At 35.2% G+C, this 20,759-nt stretch overlaps 1 protein-coding gene and 1 long non-coding RNA gene across 4 annotated transcripts in view; one reads left to right on the top strand and one right to left on the bottom strand.

Moving 5' to 3' along the window:
- Positions 1-8,601, top strand: part of Pcsk1 (proprotein convertase subtilisin/kexin type 1) — a 40,237-nt gene extending 31,636 nt beyond the window's left edge. Inside the window, exons 11-14 of the mRNA XM_005326146.4 lie at positions 638-795; positions 2,158-2,291; positions 3,609-3,770; positions 5,555-8,601. Coding sequence (XP_005326203.1) covers positions 638-795; positions 2,158-2,291; positions 3,609-3,770; positions 5,555-5,932 — 832 coding nt within the window. The 3' untranslated portion in view covers positions 5,933-8,601. The remainder of the gene's footprint in view (positions 1-637; positions 796-2,157; positions 2,292-3,608; positions 3,771-5,554) is intronic.
- LOC110598231 (uncharacterized) overlaps positions 1-20,759 on the bottom strand; it is a 400,762-nt gene that overhangs the window by 42,236 nt on the left and 337,767 nt on the right. The gene's annotated exons all lie outside the window — the stretch shown is intronic.

The raw sequence follows: 20,759 nt of genomic DNA, 5'->3' as shown, positions 1-20,759 counted from the left end.
CCTAGACTCAAAGATACTAGACTACTCTTTAAAAATGTATCTGAGAGTTAATGAAATGAAGTACTTTTAAACCAGTGTTACCTAAAACCTACTTTTCTATAAGAGCCATAGAGCTGTGGGATTCTTCACTTTTCTTCCATATAAGATCTTTTATCCATATAGGATCTGCTTTTACACAGACCACTTTTGACTCAATGGATGTGGCCACAGAAGCAGAAACTGCTATGAATATTTTGTTATTTCTGTCAAGGCAACCATAATAATACTGAAAACCCACTCACACAAAATACCCAAGCATGAGAGACTTGAGAGCTGCCTTAGAAAGGCCTTATGGATAAAATCATAAAAACAGGGCCTTTTTGATATTCTAGTAATGGACCACTTTCGGTGGATCCAAAACAAACCTTCTTGAATTTGATTCTATAGTAAGTAACATCATACTGAAGCATTTATGTTCTTTACTGTTTTCTTGTGCATGAAATTCACTTATAGCTAATCTTGAATGGGTTCTCCTCCTAACAGAGAGTGACAACAAGCCTAGCTGAGTATCTAGTGAAGTCTGATGTGTACACCTATGCATAAAATTCATGAAAAGAGACATACACTTTATTTAATACTAATTCCTTAATGTATTTAGAGCCCTGCAAGCTAATGGAGAAGTTATCATTGAAATTCCAACAAGAGCTTGTGAAGGACAAGAAAACGCTATCAAGTCCCTGGAGCATGTGCAATTTGAAGCAACAATTGAATATTCCCGTAGAGGAGACCTTCATGTCACACTAACTTCTGCTGCTGGTAAACAAACAGGCACAATTCTTCTAAGCCATTTGTTTAAATTCTTAAGTGTATATCAAATTATTTCAAATCAATTATTGTTTTTGTTTGTTAATAGAATGAAATCTCCTTATAGCTATTTTGAGATCTTAAAAACATACTTATTTTTCTTGGTGTTAGATTTCCTTTGCCTTGCTCATCCTGTTCATTCCCACTGGCTCTTAGATAAGCAAAGAATGTGACCTATGTCAATAATTCCAATTAATATCCTTCCCTCAAGTCATGGGTTTTCAAACTATGTTCACTTTCCAGGGTTCTGACCTCCCATTCATTTTTCTTATGTAACCGTTAATAGTGAAAGTTATTCTGATAATTAACAAAACTTACAAATATATCTGAAATATTCAAGGAATAAAGTAAAAAAAAAAACAACCCTGGAATTCTGATCCATAAAAGAAGGTTGAAAATACTAATACAGTCCTCTTAATGATGTGAATCAGGCCATTTGATATGATGTATAGACACATACCCTTTCCTAAACAGGTCCTAATTCAGATGTGAGAGCTGGTTGGACCTTTAGCCACAATCGCACTAAAGTTGTCTTGATCTCTTTCATATTTTAGTAGTACTCAACTGACTAAATTGGATTTCTATAGGTGATAGATGAGGAGAGATGAGCTCCTTCTGTGGTCCCCTTTCTAGGATATAAACTGGAGTTTTGGATTAGCCTCTGTTAATTTTAGAGTTATGCTTTCTAGATATCTTGGTTTTGGCCTGAAATATTGGTAGGAAGCATTTCTTTTTCCATTGATGGGTCTATAGTTCATTTAATCCTTTTATTTAGAATGAAATATTATTTATTTATTTGCCAAAGACTTGGACTTGGAAGTTTCATATAAAAAAATAACTAGTTTTTATATGATAGGAGGTTATTAAAGTAACTCATAATTAATTAATAAGTTAATTAAATTTAATTTTTATGTCTACTTAGATTATAGACTCAAGCACCTATTAAATTTTTAAATTTCCTTTTACATTTCAAAACAATAGTTTTATTACAATGTATTTTATATCTTTGATTCCCTTTTTAAATACAAGTCATAAATGTTGCTCTCAATAAACCTTATTTATTTAATAAACCTTAAACAACATATTTATTATTATTTTCTATATATATTTTGAAAAATTATTCTATGCAAGGCAATGTGCTGTGGATAAAAACATTTTTTTTCTTGTGATTGTCTCTATCCTGACTTTATACCAAAAGGGAAAATTAGGAGTAATATCAACCAGCTTTCATATTCAGTTATAATATGCAAGAGTGTATCCCACTCTAAGAGATGTTAGGATATTCATTAACTCGTGTTTGTTGTATGAAAATAGGAACTAGCACAGTATTGTTGGCTGAAAGAGAGCGGGACACATCGCCTAATGGCTTTAAGAATTGGGACTTCATGTCTGTCCATACATGGGGAGAGAATCCTGTAGGCACCTGGACTTTGAGAATTACAGATATGGTAAGTATGAAGGAGAGGATGAAGAAGCACACATTCACTTTTCAACGCTTTGAAGCACTTCTAAGTTTATATCATCATTAATAATGGACTCTAAAGAACTTGACCACTCCTTAGTAGAAGGGCAAAGAATACTATTTCAAACAGATAATAATTTTAGAAGAATATTAGGCACCAGCCATACTAGAGAGAAGAAAAGGTATGCTGATAAACAATGTGACAGACTATGGGACAAATCCAGGTGTTCCATGTCTGAGCACAGCCCCACATGTCCTATGGTCTTGAGAGACAACTGTATTCCCAAAGTTAGATGCTCAGATCAGCTTTGCTATGGAGTCTTCCGGAGTCACCTGAAGGCCCTCCTGCAAGTATTCTATGGTGGATATCAAGTAGCAGCTTCATGTTCAGCAAGATATCTTATTTAATGAGATCCCCCCACCAGTTTCAGTTACCAAAAACATCATTTTTCCAAGTGAAAAAACTGTCAGCATTGATATTTGTCTTCCACATTGTTTTATCGGTGCATTATAGTTATACAGATTTGTTGTTACATATTCTTATATCCACACAATATAACAATATAATTCAGCCAATATTACTCCCTCTCCTTCCTCCAACCCACACATAGGTCTCTTTCCTGTACTGATCTCCCTTTGATTTTTAGGAAGTCCACCCCCATCTTTGTTTTCCTTTCTCCTCTCTAGCTTCCACATATGAGAGAAAACATAAGACTCCTGACCTTCTGAATTTGACATATTTCACTTAATATGATGGTCTGTCTTTTCATCCATTTTCCTGCAAATGATATAATTCCATTTTTCTTTATGGTTGAATAAAGAATCACTGTAGTATAATGGCTTTAATTCTCCAAGATAAATCCTGAGGAGTGGTATAGCTGGGTCATATGGTGGTTCCCTTTCTACTCTTTTGAGGAAACTCCATGATGATTTTCATAGTAGTTATACTGATTTATGGTCCCACCAGCATGTTTAGATTTTTTTAGATAGTTTAGAAAACAGTTATAATCGAATTTTTAAGAATATAACCAATATGGGAAATAAAAATTATATAAGAGAGCTCTGCTTTTTTAATTAGATGCTTGAGTATGAAGCAATTAATCAGTTTTTTAATTGCTGAGCTTATAAAATACCAACTTTTATGTCAAGAGTGAATCCAGTGGTTTCTTTCAAACTAGAGCTCTGAACATGGAACACACAAAATCTTAAAATTAAGTTTTGACTATGAAATCCCTAATATTTTAAGTGAGTTTATTTTATATTCAAAACACATACTAAAATATGTGTGTGCTTTATTCACTAGTCTGGAAGAATGCAAAATGAAGGGAGAATTGTGAACTGGAAGCTGATCTTGCATGGGACCTCTACTCAGCCAAACCACATGAAACAGCCTCGTGTGTATACATCCTACAACACCGTCCAAAATGACAGAAGAGGGGTGGAGAAGATGGTGGACGTGGAGGAGGTCTGTATGGCTCTGTTCTTACTGCACTATGTTCTGAACTGTGGTAGACAATGCAGTGAATGAAGTTACATCTAACTTTTAGGCAGGGAATAAGGCAAATATGCATTGAGAGGAAGCAGGAGTAGCAATAAACTGTTTCTTCCCCAACAGATGAAAGAAATATTATTTTTGCGTGCTTTTATCTAAAATTTATTATGGATAAAATTTTCAAGTTATTATTAAATTTCTTAATATGAATTTTGCCCACTTGTGACAGAGCAAATTGTAAAAAAAAAAAATCTAATTACTTGGTCACATACCTGATATTTGTACTAGACTGAATTTTTAAGCATTTTCCACATGGTCTGATGTTAACCTATAATCCTTGTAACCTTGGAATGATAAACATTATGTTATGTCCACTTTGCAGAAGGAATACCAAGCTAGCCAAATCACTTAGGTTTTCTTGTTCCTGTATAATAAGTACCATTTAACTTGCACATCTTAGCAACACCAAGAAGAACGATGGGATCACAATTTCTGTCCAAAAATTTCAGAAAATAGACAAAGTCTTTCATGCTCCTGGTTCTCGGGAGCTGCTGGCGTCTCTTTTATCAGCAGGTGGCCAGAAACCCACATTTTCTCTATCTCTGTTCCCCCCAGCATCTAGCACAATGCCTCAGATGTAGTACATAGGTTTTTCCAAATTTCCAGAGTGACCTTCCCTGAATAGGTCCAGCTCTGTGCTGGATGTTTTAGAGGATGTAGAAACATAGTATTCATATTTATTCAAGCAACTAGTTGTGTGGAGGCCTTAGCTTGGATTCTGGCCCCATTTTATTCTGTTAAGCAACTTCCCCTCCAGGATCCAAATAACTGGGGCCTTTTCTTCATGGCCCCTAAACTAAGTTCACCTTGTGAGTGTTTCTCCCTCAGAGATTCCTTGAAAGATATGAATGGGGCCCTTCCATGGTTAAAACATTGAAATACAGTCAGACTTCCATATCCATGGATTCCAAATCCTGGGATGCAGCCAACTGTGAATCAAAAATATTTGAAAAAAATGCTGTCTATGCTGAACATGTTTATGTTTTTCCTCGTCATTATTCCCTACACCGTACACAACTATTTGCATCATATTTACATTGTGGTACTACAGGTAAGGTGGAGACAATTTAATATGTATGGGAGGATATACATAGGTCATGTACAAACCCTATGCCATCTTATATAAAGGACTTAAGCATTCACAAATTTTGATATCTGTGAAAGGTCCTAGGGGACAACTGTACGCAATGATTGACAAAGAACTGTTTCTCTGATCTTTTCGGTCCCCTCCTACCTGGCCCCTTCTTATAACTTGATAGTTTCTCACAGAGCAAGAAACTGCTCCTACTCTAGAGCAATCAGTTGGTGACTTACAAAAGAGTTGTTAAATATTTAATATTGTCTTCTTCCCATTATGGATTCCACGAGAACAGACTAGCAAGTGAAGGAAATCAACACACACTGAACATTTTCCTGTATTATCTCATCAGTTTTCAAAACACCAGAAATGGAAGTAGTCTTATTCCTATTTTTCATGTGAAATTCAGGGAGATTAAAAAGGTTGCCAAAAGTTCATCAGTGAATGGAAAAATGAGGATTGAAACTGAAGTCTTGTAACTGCAAGCCTTGTGCTCTCTCTGCTCACCAAATTGCCTCTTTGTGAACATGCAGTGGGCTTGTGCTAGGGCTGCAACTAGGTTGCCTGACTAGAAATAATATGTTTTTTTTCTCTTTGTTGATGGCATTCTGTATTCTAGGAGCAACCCACAAAAAAGAACCTAAATGAGAATCCCCCGGTGTCCAAGAGCCCCAGCAGCAGCAGTGTGGGGGTAAGAAGAGATGAACTGGCAGAGGGGGGGCCTTCTGAGGCCATGCTGCGACTCCTACAAAGTGCTTTTAGCAAAAACCTACCTTCAGAGCAATCACCAAAGAAGTCTCCAAGTGCAAAACTCAACATTCCTTATGAAAATTTCTATGAGGCCTTGGAAAAGTTGAATAAACCTTCCCGACTTAAAGACTCTGAGGACAGTTTGTATAATGACTATGTTGATGTTTTCTACAACACAAAACCTTATAAGCACAGAGACGACAGGCTGCTGCAAGCTCTGGTGGACATTCTGAATGAGGAAAATTAAAATAAGTATGTGGTCCTGAGTTGGAAATATTCACACATCTTCCTTTTCCTTAGATTTTGCCTGCGTCTGAAGTGGTTGTTTTGGCATTGATTCCTATGCTTATAATATCCTTTATGGTACCTTTTTCTTTGTCTCCCCACATTGTATATTTAAAGGGGATGAGCTCAAATAGGAAATCCAGCTTCCAGAATTGAGGATAGCTCTTTTAAAACATGTCTTCCCTCCCAGCATAAGTGAAGTGTTGTATTCTTTAGAGAATTGACACATGCCCCCATGCCAGATTAGAATGACTCCTTGAGCCTGTCCATTTCATTTCTCACACACAAAAAAAGGCAAAACCTGGGGAATCCATTCATTAGAAAAGTAATCTGCAAAAATGAGGGAGGGAAAAAACTGTTTCTATAGCTTGCTCTCTATCCTTGTCATGTGGTTCTTTGAATTTTGCTGCCAAGGAAACATCCAGAAAGCAGTTAATGAATGAGTTACAATTAGGCCCATAGCTTAGGTCTATCTACTCCCAAATACAATACATACCAGGAGGGATGATCTGGTCATTGTAGGAAATGGATAGATTTTCTTAGGACCAGAAAGTGACTCTGGAATGTGTATCATGTGTTTAGAATGGTTCTGGAGCATTGCTCTTTGCTTGATGTGCCACATAGAGGTCTCTGTGGATCAAAAGGTGACTGTGACTCATGCTGTGTGCCATGGTCTTTCTCTGCTTCTCCTTCTTCAACTTTTTCATATTTGTTTCCTTTCTCAGCCACAAACTCAGTATTCAGAGGATTAATTTACACCATTTCAGAATAAACTTTCACTTGGGACTTACTCAGCAAATTCCTCGTCATAATAAATTTGTTTAATAGATACAGGTAACCACTCAACATGAAGAATCAAAGTAATAATAGGAAAATATTCATAATGGAGAGAATCAGTAAAAGATTTTTTTTTTTTTTACTTTAAATTGTGCTTATTAGAACATATTGTTCTGGATCTTTGGAACGAGTCTCCATTCATTACTGGACAAAACAGGATCTTCTCAAATCTTAGAACTGATAGTTTCCAAATTCTTACCAAATTCCTTCTATGCTTTAAATCAGGAGACATAAACTGGCGGTCTATAGGTCTTATATGTCCCCTGATATGCTTTTTTGGTATGCAGAATATTTAAAAAATTGGAGTAATTGCTGAAAATTTCACATACAAAATTTCACATAAAACCTGATTCTCAAACCCACTTTCTCTCACAGCAAGAGTTAGTTAGAGCTGAGTAACAGCTGCCCAATTAGAATTGAAGTCCAAGACTCCCAACATGTTCCACACTATCTACAATGGTCACCTTATTCTTTAGTGTTCAGCATCCAGTATTTGATTTTGTCCACTCCTGTGGTGAATGAATATGTACAGAGTGTGAATGAATTAGGACTAAAACTACACTCAACTTTTTCCAGGCAGAATTTATCATTAAAATCCATGAGTTTGTTATGATATAATTAATTTGTTGCATTTACAGGCAAAAAAAAGTTATTTTAGGCCCTGGAAATATCTCTGAAATCTAGTTTGACATATTCATTTAATCTCATCTCACTTGCTTATTCATTTCTATTATTCATTGATTGCCAGTCTCCTAGCCTCTCCCTGTGAATATGCTCAGAGTCGCCAGTCACTTACAATGCTGTAGCCTCCCACTGAGTTGTTGTTTACAAACCTTCCACAGAGTTTGAACATAGGGTCACCCATAACATTGAACTAGTTCAGGAAGACAGCTCATTTGAAGTGGACTTGTTAAGACAAACTTTGATCCTTTCTTTCACCATTTGCATTTGTGCAGAACAAGGTCATTTCCAGAGCAAAGCTCATGATACCTGGAGACTGCTTTCCTAAAACACTTGCAATATTACTTTGTTTCTGTAAGTTTCACATGTTTTTTGATAACAGCATGTTAGATAGAATTTTGAATATTGCAGCACATCACAAAGTATTACAACTTAAAAGGACCTAGGAGTTATTAGACTACATTTCAGCTTAAAAAAAAAAAAAAAAAACCAAAACCACCACCACCAACAACAACAAAAAAAAAACCTACAAAAGCTAAGGTCCAGAGAAGCCAATGGGTGGTAATAAATGAAAGAGTTGGAGCTACAGCTTATCCTTTCCCCATTCCTAATATCTAGTGCTAAATGTATGCAGCTTTCTTTTAATCTTCCTAATATTATCTTTTCCTGGTTAAAACCCCAACCAACTCATTGGGTTATAGCCAAAGGTTCACTCTTAGAGAAGCTTTAATATTTAGATAAAATCATGTTTGAATGTTTCCAACCTGGAATTTATTGTTCAGACATAAAATATTTTTGTCAATCTTTCTTAGTGCCTGTGTGGATTTTTGTGACAATGTTAAAGAGGAAACTTATGTAATATTTCCCTTGGAATTTTAAGGTATATTTTCTTTACAGGCATTTATAATGTATTGATGCTTTTATCAAACAGAATTTTAAAAGGCATAATAAATTATATTAAAGAACCAAAAGTTTTCCTGAGAATAAGAAAGTTTCATCCAATAAAATATTTTTGAAATGCATGTTCTTCTGTCAATGAAAAATGTATAATAAGTATGTGTTGTATTATTTAAAATGTCATTTGTCTAATATCCTAATACAATGTATAACTGAGTTTAACATGTGTGGTCTTAAAATTCTTAAGGGAACTCCCACATTATACATTTGATGTATTAACTATAATATGTAAAATATATAAATCAGAAGAATAAATGGTTTTGCACTAAGTAAAAAAAGAAAACAGCTCATGTTTCCAACAAAAACAGAACCTCCCCTTACACTGTGTTTCCCAAATGGAATATAAAAAAGGGAAAAGTTGAATGTTCACATTTAGAAGTAAATTTCTTTCTATTTGGGAAAGCAGGCTTTTTAGGAGGCAAATTAAGCATCCACTTAAATAAAGCATGTTTCATTATCCTTCCTAGGCCAGGTTTTCACTTTCTTGATAACACACAAAAGTTGTATGACTGAGCCTTAATTGAAATATTGAAGAAAAGAAAAAAGCAAACAAAACTAAAGTGACTTACTATGTGTAAGAGAAACAATTTACACCAGTTCAGTGAACATGATTTGCCTCATAGGCCAGAGGAAAGCAGCCAAGCATTAAATCCCTCCCTGGGGTCCTCTCATCACAACCCCCAATTCTCATTTTGGATCTTCTGTCCTCAAGCCAGATCCTTCAAGTTTCAAATCTCCATTTCGGGTATCTCCACCCACCATCTTAAAATCTGGTCTTTCCACCCATGAGGATGCACCTTCTCCTACCACCCCCCAATACTTTCCTTTCTCCTAATTTAGAGATATCAGTTAAACTAAAATACTATTTCAAGAATTACAGAAGACTAATGTAATTGGGTTTTGTCCTCCAAGTCCATATATCTCTGAAGTCTTCCCTTCAGGATAGGTTGGAGACATGACTCTTTTCTCTCTATATATTTATCTATTTAATATATATTATGATGCACAACATGATGTTTCAGTATACATATACATAAAGAAATTAGCATTGCAGCCCAAGAAATTAACTTATCTGCCTCTATCACTTAGTTCACTCCTCTTCTAACTTCTCTCATTTTTCCTCCTTTTTTTCTCCTCCTTCTTTTTCTCCTCCTCCTTATCATAAAAGCACCCAAACTCTACTTTTTTAGCACATTTCCCCATATACAATACAATATTATTAGCTCTAGTTTTCATGCTATATGGCACATCCTATTCATCTATATTACTGTAACTTTGTACCCCTTTGATGAATACCTATCATTGCCACCCCCTTTCCTGCTCCTGTAACCACTGTTCTACTCTGATCTATGTAGTTTAAATTCCACATATTCATATATTATTCTTTCTGTGTTTGGTTTATTTCACTTATCATAATACCCTCCAGTTTCATTTATGTTGTTGCAAGTGGTAGGATATTCTTCTCCTTTACTTTTAAGACTGAATAATATTCCATTACACATACACACACACACACACACACACACACCATATTATATTTTATATATGTATGTATTGCATATATCACTATATCTCACAATTTATCTCATTATTCATTTACTGATAGTCTGTTTTCTTTTGAATGTTTATTTGGTAACTGTTGAAGGCTGTGAGTACAAACACACATATCCCAAGAACAAATACTGATTTTTTTGTTGTTTTGTTTTTGTGGTCCTGGTGAGTAAACACAGGGCTTTGTGAAAGACTGGCAAGGGCTCTACCAGTGAGCTACAACACCAGTCCACATTAATTCTTAAACATACATTTAAACCTGTAAGGAAGGAGAGAAATGTTTTTCTTAACTGCCTTGTAATTTACAAGGCTATAACTTAATATATAAGTTTTATATATTATATATATAATATATATATATGTGATAGTTTGAATGATTCACTCTGCTCCCTCTGCCCTGTAGACAGAGTGCACTTTCCTGAACCATTGATGTTGAACTTGACATGTGATTTACTTTGATACATGGAATATTAATGAAAACAATGCAAGCAGGAGTCTTAAATGTACAATCCCAGTTTGGCTTGCCTCTCGATTTATCTCAGGGAGCTACTGTCCATTCAGCTTGGTTCTAGAACAAATGTATATGGAACAGATCTAAAATCGAATCCCCATTCAAAACCAAGCCCAGCTCAGCCAACTGGGCTGAGCATGCAACAGAGCTTTCCTGGTGAATGCAGCCTAAATAAGCTGAGCATTTCCCCTGGTCAACTTGTTAGCATGAGAATAAATGCTTGCCTCTGAGTTTGGGAGAGTTTGTTATGCAATCTTACTGTGGTAACAAAACTGACCAATAGAATAAAAGTAACATTGGTTTATTTCACCAATACCATCCCTTTCAAATTACATCTTCTGGAACCCAGATACTCCAGATCAATCCAGTACTAGCATATAAGGATCAGTCCAAAGGTATGGTGAGGCCAAAGAGAGGAAAACAGGTATATGATTGCACTGAATGCAAGTTGATGGGGAATACACTGACAGTAAAATGGTCCTGGGTAACAGAAAAATAAGTTGGATCCCTGCAATTTGGGTCAGAATGAAGGATGTCTGTAGAGGTTTTGACAAAGGTAACCATCCTAGCTGAAATAGTTTACCTTAAACTAATACCAAAGAGTCAAGCACTTCCTTGGAGCCAGGGTTTGGTTGTAAGGCTCACCATAATACTCTTAATAGTATATTAGGGAACTATGCAGAAAAATTTTATTAGGGTTACTCTGGTTAGGACTCAAGGTGGCTGAAGTCATGTCAACCTGAATCCATATACCAGAGTGTGAAAAAAGAGCCAGTATTAAACAATATACCTCTTAATTCTGATCCCATAACTCAACATAAACCCTGCACAGACTTTGAAATTCTCTTTAAAAGCTTTGACTTGGCTAAACATTTCCTAAAAGCAGAGCCTTAAATAATGATTTGTATTTAACTAATTTATTTAGGAGGTAACAGCCAGGAAGCAGAAGTGACTCACACATTCCCAAGAATAGCATAGGAATAGTGATCTATGTCCATAAGAGACAGAAAGCTGGAATGAATATTTCTGCTCACATCTGCACTGATAGAAGGCAACACAGAAAAGACTCTTTCACTATCCCATCTCCACCTCATTAATGCCTTGGCATTTTCACTATCTTCTCTCAGAACTTTACGCAATCTTAGGATGAGGGGAGAAACATAATTTACTGAGATGAAGTTCTTATCATTTATTGGAAAAGCAACTCATCAGAAACAAATTTTTGATATTAAAAAATTAACTAATTTTTGCTCATCTGGGTATTTGCAATTTGTACATGCTGTCTGCATGTTGTTATATAGAGATATTTGCAAGCGTTGCTCTATCATCAATGCATGATCAAGGAGGTAACTACAGTCATTGTATGTCCATCATTCTTGTGCTCTGTGCCAAAAATGCACAGCCCACTTTCCTAATTTCTATATTATGTCTCTACCATTTGTGCAATTTCCAGTCAATTTACCTGGAATTCTACAAAGCAATTTTACTCTCCTCCACACCCCATACTGTGGGTATCTTCATTGAATGATTAAAAAAAAAAAGCCAAACATTTGAATTTGTGATTCTTACCTACAAATCCAATGAAGGATAAAATATCAGAATCAATGAAGAAGAAGGAAATACTGTGGGGAAAAGGGTACACTTGTACACTGCTGGTGGGACTGCAAAATGGTGAGGCCAATTTGGAAAGCAGTATGGAGATTCCTGGGAAAGCTGGGAATGGATCCACCATTTGACCCAGCTATTGCCCTTCTCGGACTATTCCCTGAGGACCTTAAAAGAGCACACTATAGGGATACAGCCACATCAATGATTATAGCGGCACAATTCACAATAGCTAGACTGTGGAACCAACCTAGATGCCCTTCAATAGATGAATGGATAAAAAAAAAAAATGTGGCATCTATATACAATGGAGTATTATGCAGCACTAAGAAATGACAAAATCATAGAATTTGCAGGGAAATGGATGGCATTAGAGTAGATTATGCTAAGTGAAGCTAGCCAAGCCCTAAAATACAAATGCCAAATGTCTTCTTTGATATAAAGAGAGCAACCAAGAACAGAACAGGAAGGAAGAGCGTGAGGAAAAGACTAACAGTAAACAAAGACGAATGGGGGGAGAGAAAGGGAGAGAGAAGGGAAAGCATATGGAAATGGTAGGAGACCTTCAATGATACAAAAAATTATAAGAGGTTATGAGGGGCAAGGGGGAGGGGGAAAAAAGGGAGAGAATTGAACAACAGCAGAGGAGGTAGAGAGGGAAGATGGGAGGGGAGGGGAGGGGGATAGTAGGGGATAGGAAAGGTAGCAGAATACAACAGTCACTAATATGCCATTATATAAAAATGTGAGTAAGTAACAGATGTGATTCTGCAGTCTGTATTTGGGGTAGAAATGAGAGTTCAAACCCAATTGAGTCAAATGTATGAAAGATGATATATCATGAGCTCTGTAATGTTTTGAACAATCAATAAAAAAATAAAAATTAAAAAAATATATTATAAAGCATTGAGGAGTTCTAATAATAACTATGAAAAACAATGAGTGTTTAACTGTATTCAAAGCCTAGTGTTTTGTTTAAATAATATTAGTGTCCTTGTTTTGTAGAACAGGAAACTGAGGCGCTGAGAGGTAATTTTGTTGATTCAAGGCCAAACAGATATTAAGGAGTAGAATGGATATTTTAAAATTCCATTGCCAGATTATGCCTTTATCATTAGCAAGACATAAAGGTCACATACATTATAGAACATATTCATAATATGAGAATCAACTGAGAACCATGTATCTTATGCTATTAATTATCTTCTGCTATTAAATTCATAATAGAAATAATTTTGAACAGATGTTTACTATATGCTAAGCACATATATTATATATTTTTACAATGATGACATAATAATTATGGAGAATAAGAAATTATTTCTAATGCTTGTATTATCTTGCAAGTGAGGTGCTTTTACAGATATGGAAATCAAAAGAGATTAAGTTAGTTTTCCAAGATTACACAGCATAGCCAGAATTTTAAAGCTGATCATTGGACCCCATTTTTTCCCACTGTCGCACTTTTCAGGCACCCTCATGATTCCAGGAACACTCACATAAATTTTATATTTCTTCTTCTTTTTTTCCAAATTTTGGAAATTTCAATAAATTTAAAAGTGATGGAAGAAATTTTCCTTGTCAATCACCACTCCTTGACTGATCTTGAAATAAACAAAATCTCTTCTGGCAGTAAAAGTTCAACTCAATGTCTCAGAAATCTCTTGGATCAACAAATCCATTTGTATTTATGTGCAGTCTAGGCCCAACATGGCTAAAACATTGAGAATCAGGCCATTGACTCTAAGGGTACTGTACTATATTGAGCCATTTTATTTCTCACCCTATTCTTTGGCTTTCCTACCTTAATGTATTCTGTATTTCTTTTTTAATTTCCTAAAGTATATTCTTAAGCATATTGATCAGTGGTCAGTATGAAATGTATCCATAAGTTTAAAAAGGACTTCTTGGTCTTGCACATTTGTAGAAAAATTTGAGGATTATTTTTTCATCTAATTATTATAAGGCTTCTCAGAAGTCCTCTTTATATACTGGTATACACTATGACTCCTTAAGGTGGGGTACATTTCTTAATATTTCTCCAGACAGAATCTATTTTTTCTGGAACATGTCTTAGAACCAATGTTCTCTCAATTAGTTCCAGGAGATACGATCTTCCAGTCAACTATCTCTAGATACTAATTGTCCAGCTTGATTCTGGGTTCTGAAGGATGAGTAAGGCTTACACCACATGTCTGATTATTTCTGGAATCCTACTGCTCAGATCTTCTCTTTGCCTCAGTAAAAAATGTAGCAGCACCAGTCAGCAGACAGATGCTAATTGTGGTCAGTTAGGAGGGAGGATGATTCAGAGCCCAGGAGACTCCATGAAAAAGGATAGTGGGAACCCACCTATCTGAAGAAACTCAGATGAGGGGATCAGAGAGAGAACCCAAACAGCCACTTGTGTATGGACACAAGTAGAGGGAGTGACCATTGTCCCAATTTGTTGAGGACCACCTTAGTTTATCCCTGTTGCTCCAACATAATTATCATTTCATTAAGTGTCTTATTGGACAATAAATACACCCGGTTACTAGAGCACAGGTGTTGACTACCTTTTTGGTTCATAGATGATAATACACTTCCTGAAATGTTTTGTTCCCACTACAATAATTGAGTCTCAAAACTAGAAAGAATTATATATTTTTCTGCCCAATTTCCTACACTTGAGAGTGATGCTGGGAAGATTCTGGGAAAAGTGGTTGCTTCCTCCTCGTAAAGAGGTACTGAGAAAAAAAGGATCTCCTCTTCTTTATCCAGACCCCACTCTGTCTGTATAGAATACCTGGGACTTTGACAGCCACCTTGGAACCTTCCTGTAAAACAGCATTGAAGAGCTTTCTGACTCCATAAACATCAAGTCCCATAAACCTGGATGTACCTTCTGCTCACCTGCCTAATCATGATGTCCATGAACTCTCTCTCCTGAGTATCTTTCAAGTCTTCCCATTTGTCTACCTCCAATACTGCCATCCTGGTCCACATTGCTATCATATTCCATATCACGACTGTGGCTGATTTCTCCCTGATCTCCTTTCCATTTTGTAATGCTTTCAAATCGTGTTCCATCACATCACTCCTTTCTTGAAAACCTACTATACTAGGAAAACCCTAAATGCTTAATCTGGGTTGAAAGCCTGGAGAAACTGGCCCTAACCTGTCCCTATAGTTCCAAGTTATCTCACAGCATTCACTCTCCAGGGGATAGTACACAGACCTTCTAGCTACTTTAATGATCCTGTTATCTATGAGGACATATCCTTCTGTCAATATGTTTTCATTCATTTTTTCCCTAGTTAATTCTTTTCTACTTATATTTCAGAGTTCAATTTACAAATCCCTTCCTCAGGAAAGACTTTCTGACCATTGCGGCTGATGAAGTCAGAAGCTCTACCATACATTTCTATATGGCATTTATCACAAGGGCAACAGCATACACAATTAATTTTTTACTGTTTCTCTGGTTGGAATGTAAGCTTCACTAACATCCCTCTGATTAAACACTACATCCCCCAATACAAGTACAATATTTTATACAAGATATTAGATCCTCAATAAATACTTATGTAAGCACTTGGTTTATCTGTCAGGCCACGGTACACTTTGGAAATTATGAAATGTACAGCTAAGTCCTGTGTCTCAAGCAGCATGAATCAGCAGTAGTAGTATTTTTCTTCCTAGGGATGGAGCACAAGAACTGACTCTGAGCACAGAGTCCAGAATCAAGCTGAAGTGAATTTTGATTTTGATTCTGTGACTTAGTATCTAGGTGACACCAGATGAATTTCTTTTCCTTTTTGAGTCTCAGCTTTATTGTCTATAAAATGGGAAGAGTAACTATACTTATTACCTCATAAGATTGGTTATTTCTTTATTCAACATAGTTATTAAACACCTATGTCAAGCACTCTGGTAAAAGCCAGAAACAGATTAATCTACTACATGGACACAGCCTTCCTTCCCCTGAGCACTGTTCTTATTCATCTCTGTATCTCCAGCTTAGCACAGAGCCTGGTACAAAATGGCTGTTTAATATGTGTTGGTTGAATTAACTCCTATAGATCTTTGTCCTCCCACTGATTTAATGTGCAATGGACATGAAAGTACCAATGAGTAAAAGTTAAGAAGAACTGCTGATACTCATACTCCCTGGGTGGTGGGCAAAATGCTGAGCCCAGTATATAGACTGCTTCACTTAATCTTCAATCAGTGATGTAGATCCACTTATCATTATCCCCAATCTACAGAGAGGGAACTACAACACAAGCAGTTGAAGGCACTTGGTCAAAGTCACACAGCCTGGAAGTGGGGAAGATGCATGAGCTCAGACAATTTCATTACACTGACAGCACACTTATATTCTATCAAACTCTAGCTGAGAGTCCAGAGTCCCAGGGAGAGAGGAAATGAGGAGAGAGATTCAGAGCTTAGAAGAGGAAATCAACATCAGAAAAGCAGCAGGGAAATATCTTTCTCTGGCTATTTTCATCCAGCTGCTTACTTATCTCTGAAGACATCATGCACCTTTCTTCCTTTTATGTCTTTATGTTCTATGTCGAGTAATAATCGGCTTAACTCTGTCAGGTTGTAGTTTTATTCATCTCTACATTCTATGTCATCAGATGAAACACTGAATCATTAGAATGCCATATAATTTCATGTTTTTTGATAAAGAACTGCACTTAAAACCCAATTGTAGTCTGCTGATTTTTCCTCAGACTGATTTCAAAGTAGTCTGATGAAGTAACATAATAAAAGGCAGACAAAAAAAGCGCCATATGTCAGATGTAGTAAATACAAAGAAGCCAGACAGAAGACTAATATCTGAGATCAAAAAGCATGTGTGACATGGCAAAGCAAACAGCTTTCCCAGGAGACCAAGAGCTACACTCACCAAGATACGTCAACCAAGCCAAGTCCCAGTGCATCTAAGTATTCATGAGCCATTTTAAAGCTTTGTTTATCTTTTTGACTTCTCTTAACTCACTATTAATATAACTGCTATTGTTTATAACACCCAATTTTATACTCAAACCCAAAAGCCTTCCTAATATAATTGCTGAATACATTAATTTGTTTGGTATAGCCTCATGATATCCACATACAAAATCCCCTAAGAATAATTTACTGGGGGAATAGTTCTTAAACTTTTGGACTTAGATTTTCTTTACACTCAACAATATTGAGGAATTCAAGAAGCTTGTTTATGTGGGTTATAGTTTTTCAATAGTCTATATTTATAATGAAAATTTAAAATTTGAGTATCTATTAATTTAACATAAAGATAAATCCATTGCATATTAACATAAACAAGTTTTATGAAATAGAATAATTATAAATATAAATCATTTTTATCAATTATTTATTATAATTATTTATATAAACATTTGTACTCTTTCAAATTAGAATTCATTGGTCTATCTTACACTTTGAATAGAGCTTTTATTCATGCATAATTTTGTAACATTATGCATTGTTATTTGGATAATATTAATTTATTGAGTTATGCAGATATTTCAAATGTTTACACATTTCATCATACAATATTTTTAAAAATCATATTAGTTAAGGTCATCACTAATTCATAATATTCTTTGAAGCATTAAGAAATTGTCAAGCTCGTGGTGGTGGAAACAAATTTTCCAAAATTTGATTTTTCCTGAAAGTTCAAATTTTCTCACTGGCAATAAATACTGTCTGTTTTCCTGGAAGTCACAGTCTCATTTTACTCATTTTTGAGAAAATTTCTGCCAAATACTGAGGTCAGAATAACCATAGTTTGTCTGTAAGTCATTTTTTCTAGTAAAAATGGTATGTCATTAATAAAAGCAACCAGCTTATGAAATTACACAAATGTTTTTCTCAAAACAATCAAGATGATTCAGCATGCATAAAAGTGTTGTTTATTAACTTCCCATTTTGTCACCCAACTTATAGGGCACATATTCAGGGGCCATTTTAGTCTTCAGTGACAGCATTTTTAAATTATCTGGATTTTTGTTTTAAAGTGCATGATGGTAAAACATACAATAACTACTGGTAAAATTTGGTGTTGCTGCCTCAAGTACTGCTAAGGTAGCACCACAGTTTTTGCACCATCTGTGCAAATGTCAACAAAGTAAAAAAGGCAGATGATGTAATAATTAGTTTGAAATTAGTTTTAACTTTTTAGACACCTTCAAAGGATATTGGGACTTCCAAATGGGAACTATGTTTTGAGAGTTGAGAATTTTCAATATTAATTGATATTGTTCATTTTAGATAAGCCAGTGTGATTGAGATTGAAACCCAAAGAGGAGACACTGAAATAGAAATTGTTCTGTTCAAACATCATGATGTTCAACATTCAGGCCAGGCTGCTGTATGCCTGATCTGTCCAATCTTGGTGCTTGGGTGGTGACTGCCATTGTAGGTATAGCCAACTGGCTTCATACACTTTCCCTTAATGCACCTCTGACCTTTAAAAAAAAGTGTCAGAAGGAGTGGTTGAGAGGAACTTGTGCCATAAAATCAAATATGTCAATACAAACATGTTGTGCAGGAGAGAGAAAGAGAGAAAAATATTCATATAAAAATAAGTTCAATTTGCAAATAGATATAGAGCAAACTCTATCTCAATACTCATTATTCTTCTGCTGCTAACTCCCAATTCTTACACAGCAGGGAACTAGCATCTTGGATGGTAGTGGTAGCTACTATTTTGATCCTAAAAGCCTTGCTTTCCAATTTCCTTATAATGATTCAGCTTTGTCTCCTGACCTGCCTCCATGGGCCATAGTAGCTCCTTCTCACTGAGCCATTCCACTGGCAATTACAGGAATAGTGAAATTATCTCCAGTGTCAATGTGACAGGTAATTATAAAAGGTTTTTAAATACACATTTGTAATTCATCAACATTAGTATTTAAAATGTATATACTTCATCATTGTGATTTTTGTTGCTCTTTATGTTGCCAGTTAAGAATTAAGAGATGTCTTCTCTGATATATATAAATGAACTTATTAAATGCTCACATCAAATGTCTCATTCTGGCATGAGGATGTAGTTCAGCAGATGAGTATTTGCCTACATGCACATGGCCCTGGGTTCAATTCATGGCATTGCAAAACAACAACAAAATCAAATGCCTCATTCTGGTTTATTAAAAAAAATTAAACCTCAGTGATATTTTAAATGCAATACTTGTTTTACTCTTGCCCATCATATTTGTAAGGTTTTTCTGATTTTAAAGCCAATAGTCAAGATCAATGAAGATATGGTGAAACAGATTATTCATTATTAATGAAAGCATTTACTGGTATAAGGACTATATTAAAGTTTCTAATTTTTGACCCTATAATCCCACCCTGAGAAAATATTCTAAGAAAACAGAAATTTGGTCTAACTGGAAGACTTTAAATGGATAATGCATAAATAAGCTATAGTACTTATGTGAAGTAGAATGATATTGCCATTAAAATGCATTAAAATTTTTATAAGAAAGTTTTCATAGTAATATAGCATTAATTGAAAGTACATACAAACTTATGTACATGATTATTATTTCTTTCTTTCCTTCTTTCATTCTTTCATTCTTTCTGTCTTCCTTCCTCTTTCCTTCCTTCTCTGTATGGTAAAAATACTTAAGATGTGTCCTCATAGCACATTTCAAGTATACAATACGATATTTGTTAACTGTGGACATATGCTGTATCTTAAACCTCCAGAACTGAAACTGTGTGCCCTTTGACCTACATCTCTCCATTTCACCTTCCTTCTGATCTCTGGAAACCATGGTTCTATTCTCCAGTTCTACAAGTTTAACTACTTAAAATTCCACATGTAAGTGAGATTATGCAGTATTTTTATTTTTGTGTCTGACTTATTTCACTTAGCATGATGTCCTCTAGGCTTATCCATGTTGTCACAAATGGCAGTATTTTCTTCCTTTTTAAGGCTGAAAAATAATGTGTGTGTTTGTGTGTGTGTGTGTGTGTGTGTGTGTGTAAAATATTCCCCTCTTATTAGAAATAATACTTTAATGAATGAAAATGATTCTTTTATTGATATGAAAACCTGTGTGTGTATGTATATAGGTATATGTGTGTAGGGAGACAGAGAAAGAGTACTTTTTAAGGAATTATTTCACAAGTTTGTGGGGACTAGCAAATCAAAAATTTATAGAATAGACATATAGCCTAAAACTCCCTAGATCTTAAAGCCTTCAATTATTTAGATGAAGCCCACATACATTATTCAAGGTAATCTCCTTTATAATCTTCAAAAATATCCTCATAGCAATGACTAGATCAGTGAGTACTATAGTCCAGCCAAGTTGACACATAAAATTAACCATCACAGAGGGCTTTTTTCTTTTTTCCCCATATTTCTAATCTTTCTTTAATGAACCTAAATTATGCAATCAAATTTTTAAGAGTAAATGCATATGCATAGTAGAAAATTTAAAAAAATACATCAAAAGCAAATAATGAGTTATTGAAACAACTTTTCTTCGTACTATTTTCTAAACTCTTGAGAATGCTCAAGAACTTTCCCCTTCAGGTCTTTCCTTATATAGCTATGGGGAAAGTTGATGAAAAATTTTTCTGTATTTAAGCAACAAAAGAACTTCTATGTTTGAAGACCTCTAAAAACCTCTCAGTC

This window comes from Ictidomys tridecemlineatus, chromosome 1, assembly GCF_052094955.1.
Source record: "Ictidomys tridecemlineatus isolate mIctTri1 chromosome 1, mIctTri1.hap1, whole genome shotgun sequence".
Lineage (NCBI taxonomy): Eukaryota > Metazoa > Chordata > Mammalia > Rodentia > Sciuridae > Ictidomys > Ictidomys tridecemlineatus.
This window is presented reverse-complemented; position numbering and strand designations above follow the sequence as displayed.